This window comes from Pituophis catenifer, unplaced genomic scaffold, assembly GCF_029215685.1.
Source record: "Pituophis catenifer annectens isolate HBS135680 unplaced genomic scaffold, rPitCat1.0.hap2 SCAF_2, whole genome shotgun sequence".
Taxonomy (NCBI): Eukaryota; Metazoa; Chordata; class Lepidosauria; order Squamata; family Colubridae; genus Pituophis; species Pituophis catenifer.
The window spans coordinates 271649872-271675869 of record NW_027256882.1 but is presented as its reverse complement, the minus strand read 5'-3'; the positions used below and the strand labels follow the sequence as shown (position 1 = coordinate 271675869).

Below are 25998 nucleotides of genomic sequence, written 5' to 3'. Positions count from 1 at the left end.
AGGGGGCACAGGTAGCTCGACATCACTCGTGTTGGGCATCTGTGGTGACCCAAGCGTTCTACCAGCGAAAAAGAGCTCAGGTGGGCCGCATGCGGCCCACTTAAGCTCTGTTTTCGCTGGCAGAGGCAGGGCAGCCTCACAGTCTGCTGGCCTTGAGTTTGACACCCTGATCTATACTGATAAACCTTGCTGAATTAAACTATAATTCTTAGCAAATATTGGCGGGCATAATTTAAAGGATTTAGAGGAGGAAAAATGAAAGGAAATGCTAGTATACAAGTACTGCTTGCATAAATTCTGTGTGGATGGATTTTTCAGAAAGTTGTGTTTGTATGCTGTGGGTGGGTGCACATGTCTCTATTTAATGTCTGTAAGTTATCAGTATCATACACTAATGCATACATCCAGAAGACATTCAGCATTTTCTCAGTATAGCGATATTTAATGAAGTTATTATAACCAAACTTCTTTCAGTCATTACATTGTTTCCTACACAATGTAGTTTAGTTTAGTTTAGTTTAGTTTAGTTTAGTTTAGTTTAGTTTATTATATTTATATACCGCCCTTCTCCCGAAGTCTGAGCCTGTTCCTCCCCATCCAGATCCGGACGGCCTCCAGGCAGTGGGACATCACGTCAAGGGCATCATTGGGGTGGCCTGGGATTGAAATGTACAACTGCGTGTCATCGGCATACAGTTGACACTTCACCCCAAAGCCATGGATGATCTCACCCAGCGGCTTCACATAAATGTTAAACAGAAGGGGCGAGAGGACTGACCCTTGCAGCACCCCACAAGTGAGGAACCTCGAGGTCAACCTCTGCCCCCCCGTCAACACAGACTGCGTGCAGTCAGAGAGGAAGGAGGAGAACCACTGTAGCATGGTGCCCCCCACTCCCACCCCCTCCAGCCGACGCAGCATGATACCATGATCGATGGTATCAAAAGCCGCTGAGAGATCTAGGAGGACCAGGACAGAGGAGCAACCCCTGTCCCGGGCCCTCCAGAGATCATCAACCAATGCGATCAATGCCGTTTCCGTGCTGTATCCCACCCTGAAGCCTGACTGGCACGGATCTAGATAGAGAGCTTCATCCAGTAATCGAGGAAGTTGTCCCGCCACCACACTCTCAACAACCTTCGCCGCAAAGTGGAAGTTGGAGACAGGACGATAGTTAGCTAATACAGCCGGGTCCAGGGAAGGCTTCTTGAGGAGGGGCCTCACCACCGCCTTTTTCAGGGCGGCTGCGAAGACACCCTCACTCAATGAGGCGTTGGTAATCTCCTGAAACCAGCCTCGTGTAACCTCCTGGGAGGCTAGCACCAACCAGGAGGGACACGGGTCCAGTAAACATGTGGTAGCGTTAAGCCTCCCCAAAATCCTGTCCATGTCCTCAGGAGTCACATGGTCAAACTCTTGTACTCTGGGAAGTAGCAAAGATACACTAAATAATGCCACAAGATATAATGGGAAAATTTTTAGTACTAAAAATAGAATGGCCCACCTTCTTTCCTACAGAAAAAGCAGAAATGATCATTGAATAATCTGTATCATGTCTTACACTAAACAATCCAATTTTAAATGCTCATGATCTGAACTATTACTTCTTTGTGGCAATTAGTGTGTACAGGATATCTGAATGGAAACATATATACAGTAAATGTAGGTGATATTCATACATACATCAATATAATCCCTACCTGTAACATTTGAGAAAAAGATATTCTGCGGTTTCCAGCATTCCCAGACAACATAACCTTGATCATACTGACTGGGAACCCTATGACTCATAGTCCCAATGCTTCTGGAGCAATGTTTCTCAACCATAGCAATATTAAGATGTCTGGACTTCAACTCCCAGGATTCTGGGAGTTGAAATTAAGACCTCTTAAAGTTGCTAGGAATGCGGTAGCTCAGTGGCTAAGACATCAATCGTCTTAGCCACTGTCGAGCTTGTTGATTGAAAGGTTGGCCGTTCAATGGTTCGAATCCCTAGTGCCGTGTAACGGGGTGAGCTCCCGTTACTTGTTCCAGCTTCTGTCAACCTAGCAGTTCAAAAACACGTAAAAAAGGCAAGTAGAAAAATAGGGGCCACCTTTGGTGGGAAGGTAACAACATTCCGTGTGCCTTTGTCATTTAATCATGCTGGTCACATGATCACGGAGACGTCTTTGGACAGCGCTGGCTCTTCGGCTTTGAAACAGAGACGAGCACTGCTCCCTAGAGTTGGGAACGACTAGCACATATGTGCAAGGGGAACCTTTACCTAAAGTTGCTAAGGTTGAGAAATACTGCTCCAGAGGGCACTCAACTAAGAGACAGCAATTTAGCCTTGGAGGGAACTTCAATAGTGTGTATTCAATTATGGAAGGATCTCTCTAGAAATACATTATTGCTGGGTGATCCATACTAGAATCACTACTAATTACTACTAAGATGTTGATATACAGGGAATAGTTCTCTCTGTATCCTTAGTAGAATCTTGGCAACTTCTAACCAGCTGTGGCCCAAGAATATATATGTATTACTATTCCATAAAGTCAGAATAAAATGTAAGGGCAAGCTTGAGGTAGTTCATTAGTTTGAACAGTTGAAATAAGAGAATACCACAAGAACCTTAAATATGTTCCACTTCCTAACAGGAGTGTTCTTATCCTAGTAATGCACTCCACAAATTCTTTTGTGGTTCCTCTGCCCACTCCCAAGTGATTTGATAGACCATATTCAGATGATTGGGATACACCTCATATTTTAATGTTGTCATCATGTCTGTATTTGGTTTTCTCTGAACATGTTGATATCTCCCTCTTGTTTCTCAGTTCTGCCTACATTTCTGTTGACAGTCCCTAACTGAGTTATTGTAGGGAGCAATGATGCATATTGATAATATTTTTTAAAAGTTTCTATAGTAGATATTTATGTTTATAAATCCAAGTGATTGGTTTTCTTACAGGAAATGATGTTTTTCATCAAAAACTCCACTTTAAAGGAAGAAAACATTTTTGGACAAACAGTTAAGGAAAACACACAAAAATATATAGCCTCCTTTCTCCTCCTCCTCCTTTTTTGTCTGAGTCCTCTTGCTCACAGCTCATACAGAGTTATGCTACTCCGGAGCTTTGATTCCCAGAATTAATCCACAGAACAAAGCTGAAGATGCTTCTGTGCTTTGGGAGCAGAGGAACAAGTTTCATAAGATTTCCTAGTCTAATTGACCTCATTTGATAAAGTCTCATTGTGGAGTCTTTGGGAATCTGTTCCAGACAGATTCATAACTTGCGCAAGATTTTGAACTTCCTTGCACACTAGTGCTGACTTTTGGTTTGAAGCTTTTCAGATCTGGGCTCACTTCTGTTGAAGAAATAAGCTTCTTCAGGCCAAGGGTGACACTTATTCATTCCCCAAAGTAAGCAAAGAAAATTAGAGAAAATCAAACGGTGCTTTAATTTCCTAACATTAATTGAATTACATGCAGCTGATAGGATTACTTTTTCACATATTTAACTTTTTACCCCTTCCCTCATGTTATAATAAGAAATAAAAGAAATATATATAGAGAGAGCTGTAGGAAACCATGACATTTCAGGTTGTGTTCTTCCAATCTAAAGGAAGGGAAGGGAAGGGAGGAAGGAAGGGAGGGAGGAAGGAAGGAAGGAAGGAAGGAAGGAAGGAAGGAAGGAAGGAAGGACCGGGAAAGGAAAGGTACTTATTCTATATTAGGACACTGGCTCTTGTCACCAAACTCCAAACTCTCAATAAGTCCAAGACTTCTTTAATTAACAATGATGGTAATGGAATAGAATCTTACATATTCAAAGCATGTGCTATACACCCAGCAGTTCACAGCAGGTACCGTATTAGCATAGGACTTTTTTTATATATAACTCTGTATCAATATGAAACCAGGCAACAGAAATACCAGCCTAACCAGTATTGGTCCTCAGTTTCTCTTGGGGTTTTATTATGTATGAATATTGAAGTAGCCTTTTGAAAAGGACATACTGTGTTCACTTTTTTTTTCCTCTCTTCCAAATGAATTATTTTCAACTTTTTTTCTCTGGTGCATTGATAAATGAATGCACTGGGTACAGAACTACTTAAAAAGATCCAACTGAATTCCAGTGAAATAGCAAATAGTTCTGAATGCCCTCTGGGAACTGAATGCTATTTAGTTTGCATCGTTATATTATAGGTAATACTAAATTATATCAAGGCTTATACATATTCAACTTACAGCATTCCTGACTTTGAGTTTTTTTTCTTTTGTTTTTAAACAGCCAAATTACGGTGCAAAATCTGTTCCAATAAGAGACCACGGCTTTCTTGTGCAGGTAGGTCAGAATGCCTGATGAGTTTTACGAACCTGGAGACGGCTGAGCTGCTTATTAATTATTTTAAGCAGATTGTATTATTCTCTTTTCTATTGTTCTCAGACAATTGAGTTTGCTGAGCAGCGGATACCTGTACTAAATGAATATTGTGTAGTTTGTGATGAACCGCACGTATTCCAGAACGGACCCATGCTCAGGGTAAGTTCAATAAACTTCACACTAAGCGATGTAATACGGTGTGATATACTTGCATGTGCTCCTTTAAGAAACTTTGCAGGGGAGGATAAGAGTGGAATTATAATTCACCTCGTCTGCCACGGTGATTTAAAGTTTGATTTAGCAAGCTTGTCATGTTCTTCATTTGGATTCTGTGATTCTTATTTGAGCAAAGGAGATAAGGCATATTTAAAAATGAAAGAAAATTATGGTTGGAACAGATAACAATAGCAATAGCACTTAGATTTATATACCGCTTCACAGTTCTTTACAGCACCTCTCTAAGCGATTTACAGAATCAGCATATTGCCCCCAACAATCTGGGTCCTCATTTTACCAAACTCGGAAAGATGGAAGGCTGAGTCAACCTTGAGCCTGGTGAGATTCGATCTGCCAAACTGCTGGCAGCCGGTGATCAGCAGAAGTAACCTGCAGTACTGCACTCTAACCACTGTGCCACCCCGGCTCATCATAAGATCAGATTTTTTTTTGTATCATTTAGTATTACCCTGTTTCCCCCAAAATAAGACATCCCCTGATAATAAGCCCAATTGGGCTTTTGAATGCATGGCAATAAGGCCAAGCAATTATTTCAGGACTCAAAAAAATATACAGGGTCTTATTTTCGAGAAAACACAGTAGGTATAGGAACATAGGACAGTGAAGTAAGCAGGCACACATGGCCCTATGTGTCAGCTGTAGTCTTTTTATTGTGGATTTCAGATCCCACGGAATAAGCCTGGAACTTTTGCGTTGTGCAAATAGTGATCACTGCCAACTCTTAGCTAGTTTGTTCATTCTGCTGTAGTAATAACTTATAGCAAGTTAAAATAGTGTGTAAATAGATAGTTTAGCAACTTTGCAGATGAGTGTGTGGCGGGGGGTGGAGAATTAAGCAGGGTCCTATTTCATTAATACTTGGATTGAAGGATTGAGGGCCCCTTACAAGCTGTCATTCCCAGGATCTTCTCAAAGTGGTACTGATAGGAGAGGCTGTGCATCTTAGGTGGCTGTTTTGTGTGATGGACTGGTAGAAGCATAATTCTAGTTTGACATCTGTTTTGGTCCATCCATCAAGATGACTTATTCACTGAATCTTAGTATGGCCCGTCTTTCTGAAAACATAGATAGATAACCATTGGACGGATTCTTAATCAGCCTTGAAAAATGCTGCAAAGTCCCCGCTCCTCAAATTGTATCTTTAGTACATGTTATGGAGAAGAGGAATGAGGCATTTCTATGGGCACTGAAAGAACTGGAGAGGGTAAGAAGTCCAGCCTTTTGGTTCAAGTCTTTGAAAAAAAATTAAGTGATGGTTTTTCAGAGAAGGAAAAATAATGATGGACAGGGATAGCTACATTATGTCAGAATTCTCACATAAAGTCAGTGAATGCATTATGCAGGGGTATCAAACCCGATTGCATCGCGGGCCCGATCAGGACATATCATGCCATATTGTGACATATCGGGATGTTTTTTGCCTTTGCGGAGCTGGGTGGGCGTGGCCCGCGCACAGGGGTGAAATGCTTCCAGTTTGGACCGGATTGCCCGATCTGGTAGCGACAGATGTGGGTAGTTCGGAGAACCGGTAGCAAAAATCCCTCTCTCCCTCCCCCCCCCCCCATTGCCCAGCTGAGCCGTGCAATCATCAGAGGCCTTTTTTTAATTTTTAAAAGTATTTTTTCTACAACCTCTTCGGTCAAAGAGGTTATAGAAAAAATGCTTTTAAAAATAAAAACAAAGTCTCTGCCGATCAGGCAAGTCAGCTGGGATCGTCAGAGGCTTTAAAAGCATTTTTTAAACAATCTCTTCAGCCGAAGAGGTTGTGGAAAAATGGTTTTAAAAGTTAAAAAAAAAAAGTTGGCCACGCCCACTCAGTCATATCCCCCCCCCACCAAGCCACGCCCACGGAACCGGTAGTAACAAAATTTACATTTCACTACTGCCCGTGTAGACCATATCTGGCCCACGGGCCGCCAATTTGACAGGCCTAGCATTAATGGATGGCTGTTTCAGAATCTTTTATTAATACTATAATATTAATATTATAACATTTCAACACTAATGCTTTCTTGAAAATGTCTTCTGCAATTTTCTTCCTTCGCTTAAATGGGGAGGGGATCAGAGAATGCTTTCCTCTTTTCAGAGGAAAAGAAAGATTTGGTGAAGTCATAAGCCATTTTAAGATCTTCATAAATATCCTGCCACAAATCTCTCACTTCTCTTATATTCCAAAGAAAAGCCATCTAGACTTACGGCAGTTGTGTTGTCAACCTTCTCCTGCCATTTTCCATCTCTGTTCAAGCATACCTTTCTGAGCTATAGTTATTTCCTTTCTGTCCATTGGGAACAGCTTTTTGAGTGAAACTTCAGGAGGCCAGAGCTTCATTTCAGCTTCTTAGCACATCACAGAGAGCCTGAGCTAGTTGTTGCCTTCTCTTTAGATAAACAGCTTCAAAGGAATCCCAGAATAACAATAAAGGAGATTAGGAATTGAAGAGTTCACAGCTAGACCTAAGGAAGGAAGCAAACAAACCAACAAACCAACCAACAAACAAGGACTATTGGATTGATGGTGGATTTCCATCCCTTACAATAGATTTGGATTTGGACAAACCTAATGGCCTATGCTTTGACCTTTAAAAGGGTATTTTTGGGGGGGATTTATTCCACTCCCTCATTACCCTTCAAATTAGCCAAAATAATAGGATGATTTTCTATAATGCATGGTGTAATTTGGATTCCAGCATTGACCAGGAAACTGAACTTAGTGCTTTACATAATTTCATAGAAGTATGGGTTTGGAAGATTCCCCTCTCTATTCTGCATAAAGTGAAATAAAGGAGAATATCTGTAGCTCAGGGCTGAAATGAAAGGTCCTTGGTGTTCTTTGAGCTTGATTGTTTTCTTGTAAACTTTCATTACCCAAACTAGGGTGCACTGATAATGTTACCTAGTTTAGGTAATGAAATGTCTTCAAGAAAACAACCAACCTCAGAAAGCACCAAGGACCCCTCATAAAATGACCCTACACACATAAGAGAATTTGAAGATTAAACCTTAATTGTAAATACTTGACTAATTGTAATAGATCTATACTAAATACAAAGAAATCCCATTATTTTCCAGTGTCCTTTTGGATTCAATGAATACACACCCTTAACTCCCACTTGCTGAATTGTTGTATCCTCCACCCTCCAAAAAAAGCTTGGCAAGTTTTGGCATCTGGCTGACTGTGTGACTAATGTAACTTATTTTTAATGATGATGATTGAAAAAAATAATATAATAGACAAATGATTGGATAATCAAGTATCTAGAAATAACAGGAGTCAGAAGAAACATCAGAAGTTTTGTGCAAAGATCAATGGCACAATGGAAGACACTGTTGCTGATGAATGGGAACAGACTGGATGAGGTTAATACAGTGGTGAAATCCAATTTTTTTTACTACCGGTTCTGTGGCCCTGGCTTGGTGGTCATGGTGTGACTTGGTGGGCGTGGCAGGAGAAGGATACTGAAAAATCTCCATTCCCATCCTACTCCAGGGGAAGGATACTGCAAAATCCCCATTCCTTCCCCACTCCAGGGGAAGGCTATTGCAAAATCTCCATTCCCAACCCACTCTGGGGCCAGCCAGAGGTTGTATTTGCCAGTTCTCCAAACTACCCAAAATTTCTGCTACTGGTTCTCCAGAACCTGTCAGAACCTGCTGGATTTCACCCCTGGGTTAATATCAAGAAAGGAATCTTTCAGGGATGTTCATTATCACCAATAGTGTTTATTATTGCACTATTTCCTTTATCAAAAATACTGAACAAGTCAGGCCACGACTATCAAAAACATCTGCCAGGCAATCCCACTTCCTTTATATGGATGTTCTGAAGCTATTTGGAAAATAGAATTGCTGCTCAATGCTATCTGTAAATGCAATGGAATTTGGACTGGACAAATGTGCCACCCTTATCAACAGGGGAAAAAATACAGTAGTGAAAACTGAAGGAAAATAAAATGCCCTGTGGAAATAATACCAAGAGTTTGGATGAAAAAGATCCCTAGTCATCCTTCAAGCTGACAGCATCAAGCACACTGAAGTCAAGGAGAAAGTTAGAAGTGAATGTATCATGAGAGTAAAGAAGATGTTAAAGTCCAAGATGTTAAGAAGAGGGAGTCAAGCTATTCTCCAAAGCACCCAAGGCAGGACAAGAAGCAATGGGTGGAAACTATAATCAAGGAGAGAAGCAACTTAGAACTAAGGAGAAACTTCCTGACAATGAGAACAATTAATCAGTGGAGCAACTTGTCTCCAGAAGTTGTGAACGCTCCAACACTGGAAGTTTTTAAAAAGATGTTGGATAACCATTTGTCTGAAGTGATGTAGGGTTTCCTGCCTAAGCAGGGGGTTGGACTAGAACAGGGGTGGGCAATTGTGGCTCTTTTACAACCTGTAGATTTCAACTCCCAGAATTCCTGAGACAGCTTGGCTGTCTCAGGAATTCTGGGAGCTGAAGTCCACAGGTTGTAAAAGAGCCACAATTGACCCCCACCCCCCGGACTAGAAGACCTTCAAGGTCCCTTCCAACTCTGTTATTCTATTCTATTCCAAATTCAGTGGAGGTTATATTATCAAGGCAATTAATACCTGTGCAATTCCAAGCATTAGATACACAGCTAGAGTAGTGGACTAGTCTCAAGCAGAACTAAAAGCTGTGGGTAGGAAGACCAGAAAAATAATGACAACGAATCATGCTCTTCGTCAATGCAGCAATATTGACAGAGTACTTACCAAGGAATACAGGTCAGTGTGGAATGTTGCAAGTACACCAGACAGTTGAAGACCAAAAAAAGAGCATTGGAAAAATATCGGAAAGAATTGAATAATTTTTGAATACTGCTACTGAAGCTAGTATATCTTTAACACATGATAACAATGAACACCTGTCTATTCCAGGTCCTTGGGAAGGACTCGAGAGATAGATAAAAATGTCAAATCCAGTCTAAAAATCTGACCGATCATGCAACGAACCATAATAATAAAACTCAGCTTTTGCAAGCAGATTGCACAAACTGGCTATAAATGATACGATGCATACAGCTGCCCAAATGATTCACTGGAACATCTGTAAAGATTATCAAGTGCCAGCAATGAAAAACTGGTGGGAACATATAGGGATTGGTTTAGTTTAGCATTAAACTTACCAAGTGAAATCATTATGAGTTTATTAGTCATATTTCTATGCTGCCCACTCTCCGAGGACTCTGGGCGGCTTACACCAAAGACAGTATACTAAATAGCATATTGCCCCCAACAATCTGGGTCCTCATTTTACCCACCTCGGAAGGATGGAAGGCTGAGTCAACCTTGAGCCGGTGAGATTTGATCCGCTGACCTGCTGAACTAGCAGTCAGCTGAAGTAGCTGCAGTACTGCACTTTAACCACTGTGCCACCTAGGTTCATCTCAGTTGTGTACCCAACTCAGCTTTGAATTGGGTACGCAAAGTAATTATTTCTTCCAATATTATTATTTCTAAATATATTTAATAGTCAGGATTAAAATAAAAGGATGCATTTGATGAAATATAAGCATTTACCACTGCAAGTTCAAAATCTTTATATCTGGCTGTCATGGCCAGTATATAAGTAGTCCATGATATATGACCACAGTGGGACTGGAATTTCCATTGTAAGTCATTGTGGTTAAACATCACGTCCAACCTGATTTTATTAAGATTTTTATGATGATTGTTAAGAGCAGGGGTGTCAAATTGAAGGCCCGCAGGCCAGATCCGGCCCTCAGGATGCTTAAATCTGGCCCGCGAGACCGGCCTGGAAATAGCAAAGGACTGGCCCGTGGTGCCTCTGGCAGCCAAAATGGGGTGCAGCCCATTTTTGACCTGAATGGCATCCTGCAGCACTTTGCCAGCCAAAACGGGGCGTGGTGAGACTGTGCAGCCCCCCCCCCCCCCGCATCCCATTTGGTCGGCAAAGTGCTTCGTCTCCCCCTCCCCCAACCGCCCACGGAGGAGAACTTACAATGGTGAGCCCTCGAAGAAATCCAGTTTGACACCCCTGGTTAAGAGAACCACCCTGGTCATTAAGTGAGTCATGTCATTAAGCAAATCCAGCTTCCCCAGTGTGCACTTTTTTGCCATATTTTGGAAATTTGTGAATAAAAATCAGTAAAAAGGGTCACAGATCGTGATCAAAAGATGCAGCAATTGGTTGTAAATGTGAGCCAATTTCCAGGTGCCTGAATTGCAATCATATAACCATGGGAATGGTGCAACAGTTATAAGTGCAAATACAGGTCATAAATCACTTTTTCTGTTATAACTTCAAACCATCATTAAACTAACAGTCATAAATCAGGGACTGCCAATATGAGATAGATTATTCCCATGATATAACTTCTCAGTTTGCCATTGCAGTTCTTCCTTAAGCCCCAGAGGCTCACCCTTTATTCTTTAACTTTGGGTTAATGATACACCAGTACTGAAAGTTGTACTAAGTCATCCTCTCCTGCTGGCCAGGCTTTTTGTAAAGCTATTTTCTCAAATTCCCCAAATCATTTTCTGTAGACTCTTTCCAGCCAGCTACTTTCCAAGTCCAGTTTGTATAGGGTCTGCCTGAAATAAAGTAGAAGATGAAGATTTAGACAGTTTGTTGTTTCTGGAATTGGAAGTTCATTGTTAATGCTTCCAGTATAGACAGCAGTGGTGGGTTGCTCCTGGTTTGGCCTGGTTTGGGTGAGCTGGTAGTGGTGATGATGTGACGTCAGTGAACCAGTTCTCTATGACTGTGAGCTGGCCCTCCAGCTCATCCCCGCATTATAACTACTTTTATTTGTTGTTTTCTAGCCCAGCTGATAGGCAGAGTGGATTGCTGCACCTCAGCTGGGCAGAAATCTAATGCACTTGCAAGTTCACGGCGATCACGCGCAAAGCGCGTGAGCGAAGAGAACCGGTGATAACACCGGTTGGAACCCACCACTGATAGACAGCTATTAATTCAAATTACAAATTCAAAATTCAACTTTCCTTTCTCTAAATAGTGACTGTTGCTCTTCTTTATTCTAAAAAATCAGTGTTCAGCAAATTCTGACCTGGTGTTGGAAACTTCATATCTGTAAGCCCAGCAGCTACTGCCAGTGGCAATAAACTCAGTCTCTCCCTCTCGTTTTCTAATTGCTGGGCTTGAGGGCAGATAGGATGAAGTTGATAACAGAGAGCTGATAAGAGAGAGCTAATTCAAGGCTCCATAGGTAGAGTTAACTTGCGATAATGAATGGGTAGAGTAGCTCCTTGTGGAGTAGAGCCAGGGTTAGGGTCTAAGCTGGGGACAGCTGATGAAAATTGTTTCTATGGTTGTTCAGACTGATCCTAGGAAGCCAGCTGTAATAAATCATCAACTACAGACTTATTCTCCAAATAGTTATGTGACATTTGCACTACCTTGACATTTTTTAATTTGTAATTTTTTTTGTATAGTTAGAATAGAATAGAATAGAATAGAATAGAATAGAATAGAATAGAATAGAATAGAATAGAATAGAATAGAATAGAATAGAATAGAATTTTTATTTTTATTTTTATTTTTTTAGTTTTGGACTAGACCACTTTTTATTTATTTATGGGGAGTTTTGTGGTCTCAGAGATTGGGTTTAGCAACATTTCCATGGAGGAACAACGGAGAAGTAAGATGTTAAGAAACTCCATTGCAGCAGTGACTGACTGCAAGATAGATTTATCTGTTTCAAGCTTGCTTTAAGATCAATTGTCATTCCTTGGGGAGAAAGTGTCAAACAACCGAGTTAAATCTTCCTCAGCTTCCAAAAACTCATCTGAAACCTGTATCTTCCCTTTAATTGCATCTAAGATATTTCTTTCCCTGTGTTCTTCCTATTCTGACCTTGAAGTTGAAGGAGTTCTTCGTTTTACAGATAGTGGATAGTTACGTTTAGAAGCTCTAGAGCTTGTACCGTCCTTCGCGTGGCTTGGCTCTGCTCCCAGAAATTAGCAAGGGCTGGATACAGCTGTTGTTAAATTACACATATTGGCAGAATGTAAAGCCTCCTTAAAAAGTTCCTAAGTTTGAAAACTTGAGGGAAAAATAAACCGCCTGAAAGTTAGCATTATCCTTTTAGATCTATGCCTGCTCGGAAGCCAGGAGATTTCTTTAAGCTCATTAGAGTATACTTACAGAACAAAGAAGCTGTGAAAGGGAGTTTTCTCTTTCATTGCTTGTTTATTTTTATTCTGCCATCTACCCTCATTTGAAAAACCACCAAGCAACCTGAATTAGGATCCTCTGTCTCTACAAAATCAGGTTTTCCTCATTTTTTTCTGAGAATTTTTGTACAGTCTGTACACTGTACAAAACATGGGTTAGAGGTAGGTTTAGAAACATATGAATTGCTATTTACTTCCATAACCAATTGGGAAATATAGTTTTCCACTTTAATTCTAAGACTTTAATTCATCTCTTTTTTTTTATTGGCACTCAGAAACTGTTCAAATATAGCAACGACTTGATCTGTTAAGTTCTTAGCAACCAAATCTGAATCTCCATTTAAATTACTCCTAATATAAATGGCACCATCCTGCCTATTAGATCCTCATCTTCATAGAAAGGGCAATCATCCCAGTCTAATGATAGATAAGAATTATTAACCAAGGTTACAGGGAGAGATGAAGAAGGCAGGAAAGACTTTCATGTAGCAATGAAACTGTCAGGCCTGGAAGCCATCTTTTGCATTCAGACTTCAGGCCTGCCACATTTACTGTTGTGGGAAACTGGAAGGGGGGATTGTATGGTGCATGGGTGATGTGTAGTCATAATAGCATTCCTTTCTCAGAGAGCCAAGGTCATCTTGCCCTGCACCTGGAGGATTGTGACTGGGAGGCATCTCCAGTTGGCATGGTGCTTTGATTGGACAATGTAATGAACATGTGGGTGTTGGGCAGGGACTTGGACTTTCTTTTGGGTGGGGAAAACCTGGAAGCTTTCAGATTCGGATTTTCCCAGATGTGCCAATATGACATCTCAAGTTATATTTATGTAGTTACTTACCAAGGACATCTAAATTATATTAAAGTAACCAACATATATTTACCATCTCCAGGGATGTCACAACTTTTGAGCACCCCTAATGTTTGGAAATTGAAAGGTGAAAAATTTGATACACCCTGTAGCATGCTTAAAAGTGGAATAAATCCTTTACCCTTGGTTGCCTAGAAGTCATCACAACCTTATCTTATTTGGATTTTCCCTCTGTTGCATCTCAGACTCGCTTTTGGATCTTTTCAGCTTATTTCTTACTCCTTTAAATTTTTACCATTTCCATTAGCATTTGAAATTGTGTACAAAACTCTACTATATCCTCAGATTTTAAATCTACTAGATTAAAAGATTATATAAAATAAATAGAATATCTGGAGCTGTCCCCCTGTCACCATCATGAGGTGACAGATTGTTGGGGACAATATGGTGTGGGATAGTGACAAGATTTGCCCGAGTCCCTGTATTCCATTTCTTAATCTTTGGAATGAAGAAAAAATGGAAGAAGTCAAAAAGCAGTTTCCCTTCCCATTTCTCTTTCAAAATCTCTGCCATGCATCTGCCCTTCCATAGCTAGGGACAGGCTTTTCCTTCATGGGCAGAAATGAAGACAAAACAAAAAAAAATGTTGAAGTCAGAATCCAGCCAGAAAAAAACTTAGGGAAGGGAGTTGCATTCCTTTTCTTTAAGAGGGATATTCTCCATACATAAAGCAAACACACTTATGTTCACATAATAAATCATACTGTTGCCTGAGTCAACACTATATTGGTTCACACAACCTGTTTAGATGACAGTTGTGGAATGTAGTCACCCAGGAGTCAGGGAGTACATTCTAGAGCAGGGATGTCAAACTCGCGGCTCATGTTGTTGTCACGTGACGTATCACGACCAGCAAAGCTGGCTGAGGAATTCTGGGAGTTGAAGTCCACAAGTCTTGAAGTTGCCAAGGTTGGAGACCCCTGCTCTGGAGGATAAATAGGACTGATGGGCAGGGACAATGAGAGGGATCTTTACTAAATAACAGATGCAGGGGAACCAATCTTACTCTGATTTGCTCCCGTGGCTCCCTTTTCTCATGATCCGTGACTTGCTTTTTTAAACCGTGTAATGCAAAAGCACGCGGCTTCCCTGGTCCTTTGCACAGTCTTTTGTGGGATGAAATGTAATACATAGGAAGAGAATACCAATGCAAAGCCTTTAAGAGCTGAGTGAACTCTCTTTTGCTTCTGTTTCCTACTTCCCAAATTTGCCATCTGGGCTGTTTGTTTGTTTGTTTGGCTTAAACTATTCCCATTCCTAAGGGTTCTTTGAAGGCCAAAGAGAAGGCAAATTTCAGTGTTTCCTCTGAATTCGTTGCCAGCGGCTCTTATCCGCTCAGGTTGTTTTATGGCGTTTTTGCCATAATGATGGTATAGGTTGGCACTGCAGTTTTCTTGTAAGGCCTCGTATGCGGTTTTTGTGCCTTACTTTTCTGTATCACGGCAATTTGGGCAGACTGACATAGGGTATAATTTTCATTTTGTTTTATTTGGCATTCTGCTTTTATTTAAAGGGAACTCAGATGCACAGCTTCTCTCTGGGATCTGTTTAACCTTGTCTGAGTCTCCTAGAAGGAGGAAGTTTCAAAAGTTGAATTTTAGATTATCATAAATCAGTTATATTTCTTGCCTGCCTTTAAAAACATACATACTGTATTGTTCGCAGTATAAGACACATCTACCTTTTTTGGTGAGGAAAAAGAAGAAAAAGAAATCTCCCTCTGCCTCTGAGCAATTTTGCCTGGTTGCAGCAAACAGCAAACAGCCTGCTTTACTTTCATTTTCGTTTTCAGCATAGCTTGATTAGCACAAGGGAAAAAAGATCTGCTCCAGCAATTTACCTCTTTGCAGCAAGCAGCAGAGCCCTGCGCAAAACAGCTGAAAGCAAATCAGCTGAGAATCGGGAGGCCAATCCAATCAACTTGTGCTAATTAGGCTGTGCTGAAGCTGAAACGAGCTGTTTTTTCTTGCTGTTTGCTTGCAAGGAGGTAACTGCTGCCAGGCAGAGGCCAAAGGGTGGGGGCCAGTGGATGGATGGGGCTACATTCGGTATATAAGATGCACCTAAATTTTCACCCCCTTTTAGGGGGGGGGAAAGGTACGTTTTTTACTCTGAAAAATACAAAATATAATCCTAAACCACAGTGCTTTAGTTATGCAGTTTTCAGACTGAGAGAGAAATTATCTCCTAAATAAGATACATTGAATTGTAACTTCCATTGTCTCTGAGTATGGTTGATCTATAAAGTGTCAACCAAGAAAATCAAATTCCTCTCTAATATCCTGTCCCAGGAAAAGACACAATAAAAGTAGCCGGAATATTGTTGCGTTAACAGAATCCTTTCATAAACATTTCTATCCAGCTAAGAAAAACTGAAAAGAAAAAAAATAACACTGAAGAGACATTCTAGTTTGGTAGCGGAGTAGGCAAAATGAATTACCGTATTTTTCGGAGTATAAGACGCACCTTTTTCCCCCCTAAAAGGGGGTGAAAATTTAGATGTGTCTTATACACCGAATGTAGCCCCACCCACCCACTGGCTCCCACCCTTTGGCCTCTGCCTCCCAGCAGTTACCTCCTTGCAAGCAAACAGCAAGAAAAAACAGCTCCTTTCAGCTTCAGCAGAGCCTAATTAGCACAAGTTGATTGGATCCGTCTCCCGACTCTCAGCTGATTTGCTCTCAGCTGTTTTGTGCAGGGCTCTGCTGCTTGCTCCAAAGAGGTAAATTGCTGGAGCAGATCTTTTTATATGAACTATTGCCATATTTAGTTATGGCCATATCTTGTGGCATAGTGTATGTAATGTTTACTATGCAAATACCCTAATATATGTGTCTGTGTTGCCCATCTCTGCCACTTTCTCTTCAACTTTTGCTCATTCACTGGCATAAATGCCTGAAATAAGATTTCAGGTTTGTTCACCTGAACATACTTAGACTAATTCCTTACAATCAGGAACTTTTATTATTAGGATTCCCAATTTGCGGAAAGACTTCTAAGCAAACTCAGTTGAACACATGTCAAATGTCTCTTCAAACATTCATATTTTATCCTTAAATGTCACTAAGGAGAATTGGGATGCTTTGAGTAAGGTTTTCTACACTGATTCATATTTTTCACATCTTTACAACAAATGTGTTAAGAATGCAGTATGTGAGAGATGCAGACCATAAAATCCATGTGCTCCTCCCAACAGTGACCTATTTTGTTGCTTTTACAGCCCCACAAATAAAGGAGGCTGAATATTCTGATTGCCACTGCTTTCCTTTTCCATACTGAATATTTGGAGTTGTTAAGTCACCCATTTTTATCCTTAAACACCCTCCCTTAATTCGCCTCCCCAAAAGGGTGGCAAATCTGTAATTCTTGATGATATTATGGCAATCTATTTACAGCCCCCAACTGTAGTTGGATTCCACAGTGCAGCCTCCAGGATGCTCACCTTTGAGAGCAATTATATCAGCCATCACTAAAAATAAACCTTCCCTGTTTCAGTGTGTGAAATTGTAGCCCTGTATTTTAACCATTTTCTTGGTCACCAAAAATAAGGACTGTGAGGCAGGTAAAACTTTGTACTGAGGAAAGAACAGCATAGTGGAAAAGAAACCTGCTTCCTGCCCTGCCTGTCACATGAGCCTGTGGTGAGATGGGTGGCAAATAAATTTAATAAATAAACAAACAAATACGGTTGTTTTGGTAGACTGTGATGGGATCTTGACTTGCCATATGGCAGTCAACTAATAGAAAGAGGCTATCAGCTATAGTTGCCTGCCTGCCTGTCTTCCTTAGTATTCAAGTTCATATATTTTACAAAAAAATATGTAGAAGATACTCTTGAAGTAAAATTCTAAAGAACTCAGGGAGCTGAAGTATGAGGAACAATCAAATGGCCTAAATTGGGACTTCTTTCACATCAGACAGAAATAAACCAGAGAACCATCTGGTTTAAGGCACATGACTAAAAACCAGGAGACTGTGAGTTTCAGTCCTGCCTAAGGTATGAGACCTTCTGTGTGACTTTGGGCCAATCACTTTCTCTCAACCTTAGGAAGAAGGAAACTGCCACGAAAACTGCAAGGACTAGATCAGGCAGTTACCAGGAGCAAACATTGGCTGAAAGGCAGGCAGGCAGGCAGGCATCAGGAATTGTAAAGCGGGTTGATGTGACAGAAAAAGAACAGATCCTGGCCAGCCTGTTGAAGATACCACCAGCGATAACATTGCCTCTCACCCATGCATACTGTTTAGGTAGTCCTTGACTTACAACCACAACTGAGCCCAAAATTTATGTTGTTAAGTGAGACATTTGCTAAGTGAGTTTTGCCCCATTTTAGGACTTTTCTTGCCTCAATTATTAAGTGACTCACTGCAATTGTTAAGTTAATAGCCCGGTTGTTAAATGAATCTGGCTTCCCCATTGACTTTCCTTGTCAGAAGGTCATAAAAGGTGATCACATGATCCCAAAACACTGCAAAGATCGTAAATATGAGTCGTTTGCCAAGTGTCTGAATTTTGATCACATGGGATGCTGCAACAGTCATAAGTGTGAAAAATGGTCATGTCATTTTTTTCAGTGACGTTGTAATTTTGAATAGTCAAACTGTTGTAAGTTGAGGACTGCCTGTACACAGAGACATAGACAGACACATGGTCACATATAAGCAAATATGGATACAGTCTTTGACAGAAACTCAGATACTCGTTCACGCACATACAAAATTTACAAGGATATGTTCAGATGGGTAAAAACTTCAGTATCCCAACTGAATACACCTGGGCAAACACCCAAAGGCTGTTTGGTGGCTTGATTGGAGCATGTTAAAAAAGGCAAGGAAGGTGCTGAGAGTGTAGGTGGTAGAGAGTCTCCCTTCAGTATCTTTCTTAGGTAAATCAAACTTGTATTAGTTTGTCCAACTGTGAGGCAGTCCATTTAGGAGAATTTGGTGATTGGAAATTTAAAAAAAATAGTTTGGAATAGTAGCTTGTGTACACACAGTATCTGTCTGAATGGAAAGTCTCCATAGGTTAAGTATGTCCCAAGGGCTAATTGCAGATGGTATAATGTCCTAAGACCGTGATGGCGAACCTATGGCACATGTGCCACAGGTGGCACGCGTAGCTATATCGGTGGGCACGTGAGCTCAGCTCTGGCACGCATATACGCGCCAGCCAGCTGATTTTCAGGCCTTCTGGGCCCACCGGAAATAGGGAAACAAGTCGTTTCCTGCCTCCGGAAGGCCTCAGGGGGTGGTGAGGAAGTCCGTTTTTGCCCTCCCCCCAAACCCCTAGAAAGGCTTTGGAGCCTGGGGAGAGAGAAAAACGGGCCTACCGGGCCATCGCATGCCAGGAGCGGGGGGGGCGGGGGTCGCATGCGTGGGTCACATAGAATTATGGGTGTGGGCATGCGTGCTCACGACCACCCTCCCCCCACTCCTGGCACGCAATGGCAAAAAGGTTAGCTATCACTGTCCTATGAAAACCAGTTCTGCCTATCTAGCAAGGCAGCTGTCTATAGCTGTTCTTCAGTATGTTGTACAAAGTTGGACCTAGAATTGGGAATAGGCTTATTCGGTTTGCAAATACCATGTTCTACATCTCACTGTAACCTTTCCCTAAAATATTGTGAATCTCGTGGCCTGTTTTGTCTTCCATGCTTGTAAAACATACTGGATTCATTTCTCTATTAAGTGGACAGCTCTCTAGTTGACAACTTCAAGACTGAACCACTGAAGTGCATCAGTCAAACTTTCCTAAAATGTGCCCACAAGAGAGCCAGTGAAGTTATTATACATTATTTCATTTGGTCTAGAGTGCCATGGTACAGTGAATTAGATGGTGTTAAGCTTCATCTGCTGCCTAATTCAATGTAACATAGCAGATGAGATATATCAAATGAGCAATGCCGTATTGGACTTGAAAGATAATGGATCTTCTAAAACCATCACTGCAAAAATATTTCAAGACTTGTAATCATCATTTAATCACTGGGACTGCAAGTAGAAGAAGAGGAAAAGGATAATGGTCTCAACAAAATGGGTGGAAAAGTTGTTGATGCAAGTGCATGCGCTGTGAAGCATTTTTTTTTAAAGAAAAAAAGCAAATTCCTTCTATATTTTTTGTATTTCCTATGGTGCTAAGCACAAATCATTGTTTAGCTTTCATTTCTTTAGAAAAAAAAATAACCCAAAGACCAAAGTAAGATTGATTCACTGGTTATCTTTGTAACATGAAAACATAGAAAACATCATGATGATAGACTATTCAGTTCTCTATATAAGATAAAATATAGTTCTTTTTTTAAAAAAAATGGCAGAGAAATGAGATCAGCAGCAGCAGCCCATCCTGAGCTCAGCAGGATTATCTGTGTCCCTGTTTTACTTTGCAGATAAAGCAAAGTGCAAGAACGAAATGTGTGTGTGTGTGTGTGTGTATCTGCAAAAGATTCTTAAAATGGCATATTTCTGAAAATCACATGGGCTTCGCTGAAATTCATTTTGATTTGAAAAATGTTGGTTAGAGATAATGGGGAATGTTCTTCCAGTGTCACAAGGAATGTCTTCCAACTCAAAAGTTGGAACTGTACTTCCGTATGCAAAATGTAGAATTGTGTCCTACTTAGACTTTATTTTATTGGTTGCTAGCAGTCTTTCTTGCTGTGATCATGTCTTTTGGACTAGTTTTATGCAGCAGCAACAACAATGAAAGTTGTAGATAAAGTCTACATTTATTCTAAACTTCAGCTTGTGGTGGTCTTTACTGACAATAGGAACCGGTTCAGGTTCTGCATTTCCCAATGTTCCTGATGCCAAGAATATTGCTCAGAAAAGTATTTGTGCCTATTGGAGTCTTATAGTATTCCCAACGGTCTTCACTTCCAAGCATGAGCTTGGAAATAAATAATGTGAGGAGCAGCAACTTCATTTATTTATAAGATTATCCTTCCATGTCTTTTGTCATTAGTCTTTATTAATGGGTCAGAGAAAATAGAATTGTGTGTTTAGTCACACACATAATTAAGGGGAGAAGGAAACTGTGTTCTCTAACTTTCTCCTACAACCTTGATCCCATAGTTAGGATGGCAAATGTCTAAAACAGAGGGCCTGCACTATCTATTTAAGGTTCCTAGACATTAATTTAAATGTTAGCAGAAGGACAAACTGAAATAATAAACCGCTTGCCTCAGATTTCCATCTTCTGAGTTTTAGAAGACAGCAAGGAGGGCACAAGAAAGGCACGGGTAAGGCCATCTGATACAGTCCTTTATCCCCTACTCACATGAAGGAAATAAAGAGGGAGGAGCCCAAAGACAGAGATTTTAGTTGATGTATTAATACTCTGCTGAGATCTACCTTACCATTTTGAAACATTTTTGCAAGTCTATTTGCATAATAAGCTTTGAATTTTATATCTTATTCTCAAAAACTCCCTTAAAAGTGTTTCTGAATTCACCTTGTCGCTGGTGTAGGGGTAAGGATACTTTTCCTGGATTGCTGGGGAAATAATTACACATTTTTCCAACATTTGGGCTTCCTTGATTCTGCATATTTCCCATTTCCAAAAGCCTCAAAGTCCCCTCATGATTTCTTCTCTTGGGATTGGATTGAAATAGAGAATAGGGACCGTGCAGATTTCTGCAATGGTGATTATCCAATAGGAGACGGGACATTCAGAAACAGCTCTTAGCTACCTAATCTGCCAATAAATGCAAAAATACAAGAATAACACCAAATGTTTATTCCCCTTTGAAATATATGATGAAAACTAATTTTCTTGCATTAAACTGAATGAAAATTCATAGGTAAAAAGACCTTGAATATTTTTCACATGAAAATAGTACACACATACACACACACACACACACACACACACACACACAGCAGTTCTACACATGTACAAGATATCAGTCCCTTTGTTGGAATTAAATCTCCCAGCATCCCAACTAAACTTTGGACAAGTTACATAGATGGTCTAGGAACTGTACTCTTTAACATGTGTAGAATGTTAGGTTGGTGAAGATTGTTAAATATAAGAATAACCATTTTCTCCCCTTTGCTTTTAGCCAACTGTCTGTGAACGGGAACTGTGTGTATTTGCTTTCCAAACTCTAGGCGTAATGAATGAAGCCGCAGATGAAATTGCAACAGGGGCTCAGGTAAAATTCAAATAATTTACTTTTTCAAAAATACCAAACTTTTATGATATAGCAGATGAAAGTTAGGGTAAAGCAACTTTTCAAGTTTTTATTACGGAACTCTTTTTTGTCAGTATTAGATAATCCGTATTAGATACATGTTTACAGGTCGTAAGTTGTGATGGTCATAAAAGCAGGTCATCAAGTAACTAGACCCTACTTTATGACCTATTTTCTGAATGTTGTTAAGCAAACACCATAGTTGTTAAGCGAACCCATTGTCTGCAATGGGGCATTTTGCTGAAGAGCAGAAGTAAATGCCAGTTTTCTTGCAAAAATGGTATAAATCACAGTGGTGTGACCATGGGATGCTGCAAATGGCCGTAAATGCTGAGCAGTTGCTGAGTGCATTGTGGGGAGGGCCTGGCTATCAGAACTTCAGAACTGGTTTGTAATTACCTTTTGCAGGAGGCTGAGGTCTGGTGTAACTTTGATTGGTTGTAAGTCAAACACTACCTATGTGTATAAATTAGTACTGTGCAGCAATTCAGTCTCCAAAAGGTGGTACAAAAGGCATGTAGCAATAAACACAGCACTTACCTGCACTGCCTGGAAGCAGCTGTGCCTTTTCCTGAGCTGCTGAATGAGTCTGGAAAATGACCCAGCTACTTACTGTAAGGTGTTATAATCAAGCTTTCCATTGGTATTCCTTTTTGTTCGGCAAAGCATTTTCTGGAGATCAAAGTACTGCACACTCTCAATATGTCAGAACTTTATTCTAAAACTATTCCATCCAAGCTTCCCTGTACAACCCCACACAGAAACATCTTCATTTCTCCCTCTGTTAGTTCTTCCATATCTTTATTCTCCAAAGCCAAATTTTGTCAAGAAATCAAAAGTATGTAGATAGGCAGCCTCCAGATGAGTAAGCTTTAGGATAGAGATGGTTAACCTTTTTGGTGCCGAGTGCCCAAACCCCCAAAATGCAATGCAAGCGTCCCCCACACATGCACCCGACCCTGCTCATGTGCCCCACGCATGGACACGTGTCCCCCATGCATGCACCCCGCATCCTGCGCCCTGTTTTGGCTTCCAGGTTTGTACAGGAGGCTTTCCAAGCCCAAAATGGGGTGATGCACCCCCACCCCCCGTGCCCCGTTTTGGGCCTGGAAAGCCTGCACCAACCTGCACCCCCGCACATGCCCCCTCCCCCTGCGCATGCATGAGCGCATCCCTCACATGTACCCCGCGCATGCATGGCAGAGACCTGAAGATCAGCTAGCTGGTGGGAGGCACACGCACATGCGCGGTAGAGCTGGGCTGGGGCGACAGCTGGCGTGCCCACAGAGAGGGCTCTGCATGCCACAGGTTCGTCATCACGTTTTAGGACAACCTCAACCTATGCTGATGGCAGGAACGAGAAGTCAGTTTCTTTCTAGAGCTGCTTACCACAATTCCCACCAATGGGAATTAGACCCTAGCAAGGGCTGCAAGTTCCACGCTGATGCCTTCTAGCAATGATATTACGGCTAGACAGATACTTGTGTATCCTTGTCTTGTGGGTAGGAGGAACAATTAATCCAATACTGAAATTCGCCGAACCACACTTGCTCACTGGCATTAAGATTGTCCATTCATGCCAAGTGTGAGAAAAGGAGAGAAGGGAAGGGGAGGCAGCCTAAATATATTTTGCTCCCTGATGGTTTTTTTTCTCACTGCCCTTTTTGAAGGAATCCTCTTTTTTATTTCCCTCCAGAGGACTGAATATAAAGATTTCAGAACTAACCTTGGTATGAGTCAGAGCCCATCTGGGGCTGCAGGAGGAATCAGAGGGTTGCATTAATCAAATCCTTTTTTTTTTAAATGTTCTCCCTGAATGAATCATTTTAAATCAAAGAAGTGTTATCAGAAAGAAGGAAGGGCTGCAAACTAGATAATTCATTTCATAGCACTCCATTAAGTAAAAATATGTTTACTACTTCAAGTGTTTGAATAGTTGTTGAATGGTCCTTTTAAGGTGTTTCTGTGCTACAGTAAACATCACAATGAAGTGAAATAATTTTTAAATGTAATCTTTGTTTGTAGATTGTTGCTGATTTTCTTAATTGTTTCAGAAATAAATAACTTTCATTTGCATTCTGAGATATTCAAAATTGTTTCTTCAGGATTTGATTGTAGACTCTGACAAGAAGAACTATTAATAACGTTAATGGGAATATTTTAACATTGTTCTTTTTTAAAGACAGTGAATATCAGAAACATGATACAGTCTGAACATTTGTAAAGTAAATCAGATGCATTTTCAGTGGAATGTTTTTTTTTCAGTCCATTATCAAACAGTGCATTAGGGTGTTGCTCATAGGCAGTTGACAGATTGTGTAGCTGAAGGTCAGGCACTAGTTTGTTTCATGAAATGAAATCAAATGAAAAACAAAACACCAGAAAATTGTTAATCAGGTAAAACAAAGGCAGGCTACTAATAAGGGGTTAGAAATCAGGAGAGCAGCTAATACTTTTGAAGATCAGGAGTTTGGATAACAGAAACAAAGACATGGATTTCTGCAGCACTGTTTTTCAGTGCTAATCCAGTTCTGTCAGGCTCCTTATGTCCAATCATCATGGGGGAAATTCATGTGTTTCTGGCTCATGCTTTTTTCTGGAAGTGCTTTGTCCAGAACTAGAAATGATTTGTAGTATTTTTGTTAAATTCTGGCCCCCATTTTGAATGCACACTATATTTAGGACTGCTCAGTTAACTTACACTAAAGAAATTAAAGGTAACGGTAAAAGTTCCCCTCGCACGTATGTGCTAGTCATTTCCAACTCTAGGGGGCAGTGCTCATCTCCGTTTCAAAGCCAAAGAGCTGTCCGAAGACGTCTCCGTGGTCATGTAGCCGGCATGACTAAATGCCAAAGGCGCACAGAACACTGTTACCTTCCCATCAAAGGTGGTCTCTATTTTTCTACTTGCATTTTTTACATGCTTTTGAACTGCATGGGGGGGGGGAATCACTTATTCCATTTTATGACGCACACATTGTTATGTAGGAAAAAGCAAAGTTACCTGAACCAAAAGATGGGTAGCAAATAAATTTAATAAAGAAATGAATCACCAAAAAAGCATATCACAAAATTAACTGTAGACCATATTATTTACACCCTCTCAAGATTGCAGATGTACTCACATTTTTATGAGCTTCAGATTTCTCACTAAGCAATATATGACAAAAAGCAAAGTACAAAGAAAATAATATTAGGAAATCCGCATCCTTTTTATTTTTAAAACCGAAAGTTTGCCTGATTGATTTTAGAGTTTCCTATTTTTCTGTGGGACTAAAACCCTCCATTTTACCCTTTAACACTCTTCTCTACCAAATCCTGCTAAAAACAAAAGGGAGAAAATCACTGATTTAAAGCACTTTGGGGGACAAACGTTGTAAAGCAAAGGAGAAAATAAAAAGCCCTTAGGTCACAGATTACCCATTTTTGCCCAGGCTATCTGGAAAGTACCCAACTGAAGATGCTTGGTTAATTAATTTTATTAGCGCCTGCATCATAGAAACAGCTAGTGTCACTGCTGTCTGGGAATCATTCCATCAGTGCATCTGGGAAAGCTAGAATTCTCCTCTTCACATCAGAATATTTATTGAATGTATAATGGTGCATATCAAATCAAATCTAAATTTACATGATGATGTGAGCCTTTCATTTCTCAGCCTTTACAAAGCTGAAGGTCCTATATTTTTCTCAAAGCAGCCAGAGAGAGAATTCTCTCTGAAATTAGGAAGAATGTAATCAATAAAAATGAATATTTTTACAAAGGTCAACTTTCATATGATTCCAGTAAGAATTGGGGAAAAAAGATATTAAATGAATGGACAAGGACTGCTAACTTTTTATTTGATGAAACCGAAGACCAAGGATTAAATTCAAGGTTTTGCAAGATATGAAAGTACAAGTGAATTAGCTATACATTTCAAATTATGTTATTAAGCCACTTTAATTTGGAAAACAGATTGGATTGGATTTTATTGGACTGGAGTGGATTGGATTGGATTGCCAAAGGGCTGGTTTACCTTTGTTGAAGGAGCAGGATTTGCAGGCATGCAAAATAATTTCGGTGGGATATAAACAAACGTGTTTAATATGTAAGACATGACTTCATCATAAGTAATACACCAAAAGTATGTGATGGAAGTAAATGATTATGTCCAATTTA

The 25998-nt window shown here is 40.4% G+C and overlaps 1 protein-coding gene across 1 annotated transcript in view; it reads left to right on the top strand.

Moving 5' to 3' along the window:
* PARP8 (poly(ADP-ribose) polymerase family member 8) overlaps window positions 1–25998 on the top strand; it is a 189171-nt gene that overhangs the window by 143021 nt on the left and 20152 nt on the right. Inside the window, exons 13-15 of the mRNA XM_070935900.1 lie at window positions 4278–4331; window positions 4434–4529; window positions 21708–21800. Of these exons, the coding sequence (XP_070792001.1) occupies window positions 4278–4331; window positions 4434–4529; window positions 21708–21800 (243 nt within the window). The remainder of the gene's footprint in view (window positions 1–4277; window positions 4332–4433; window positions 4530–21707; window positions 21801–25998) is intronic.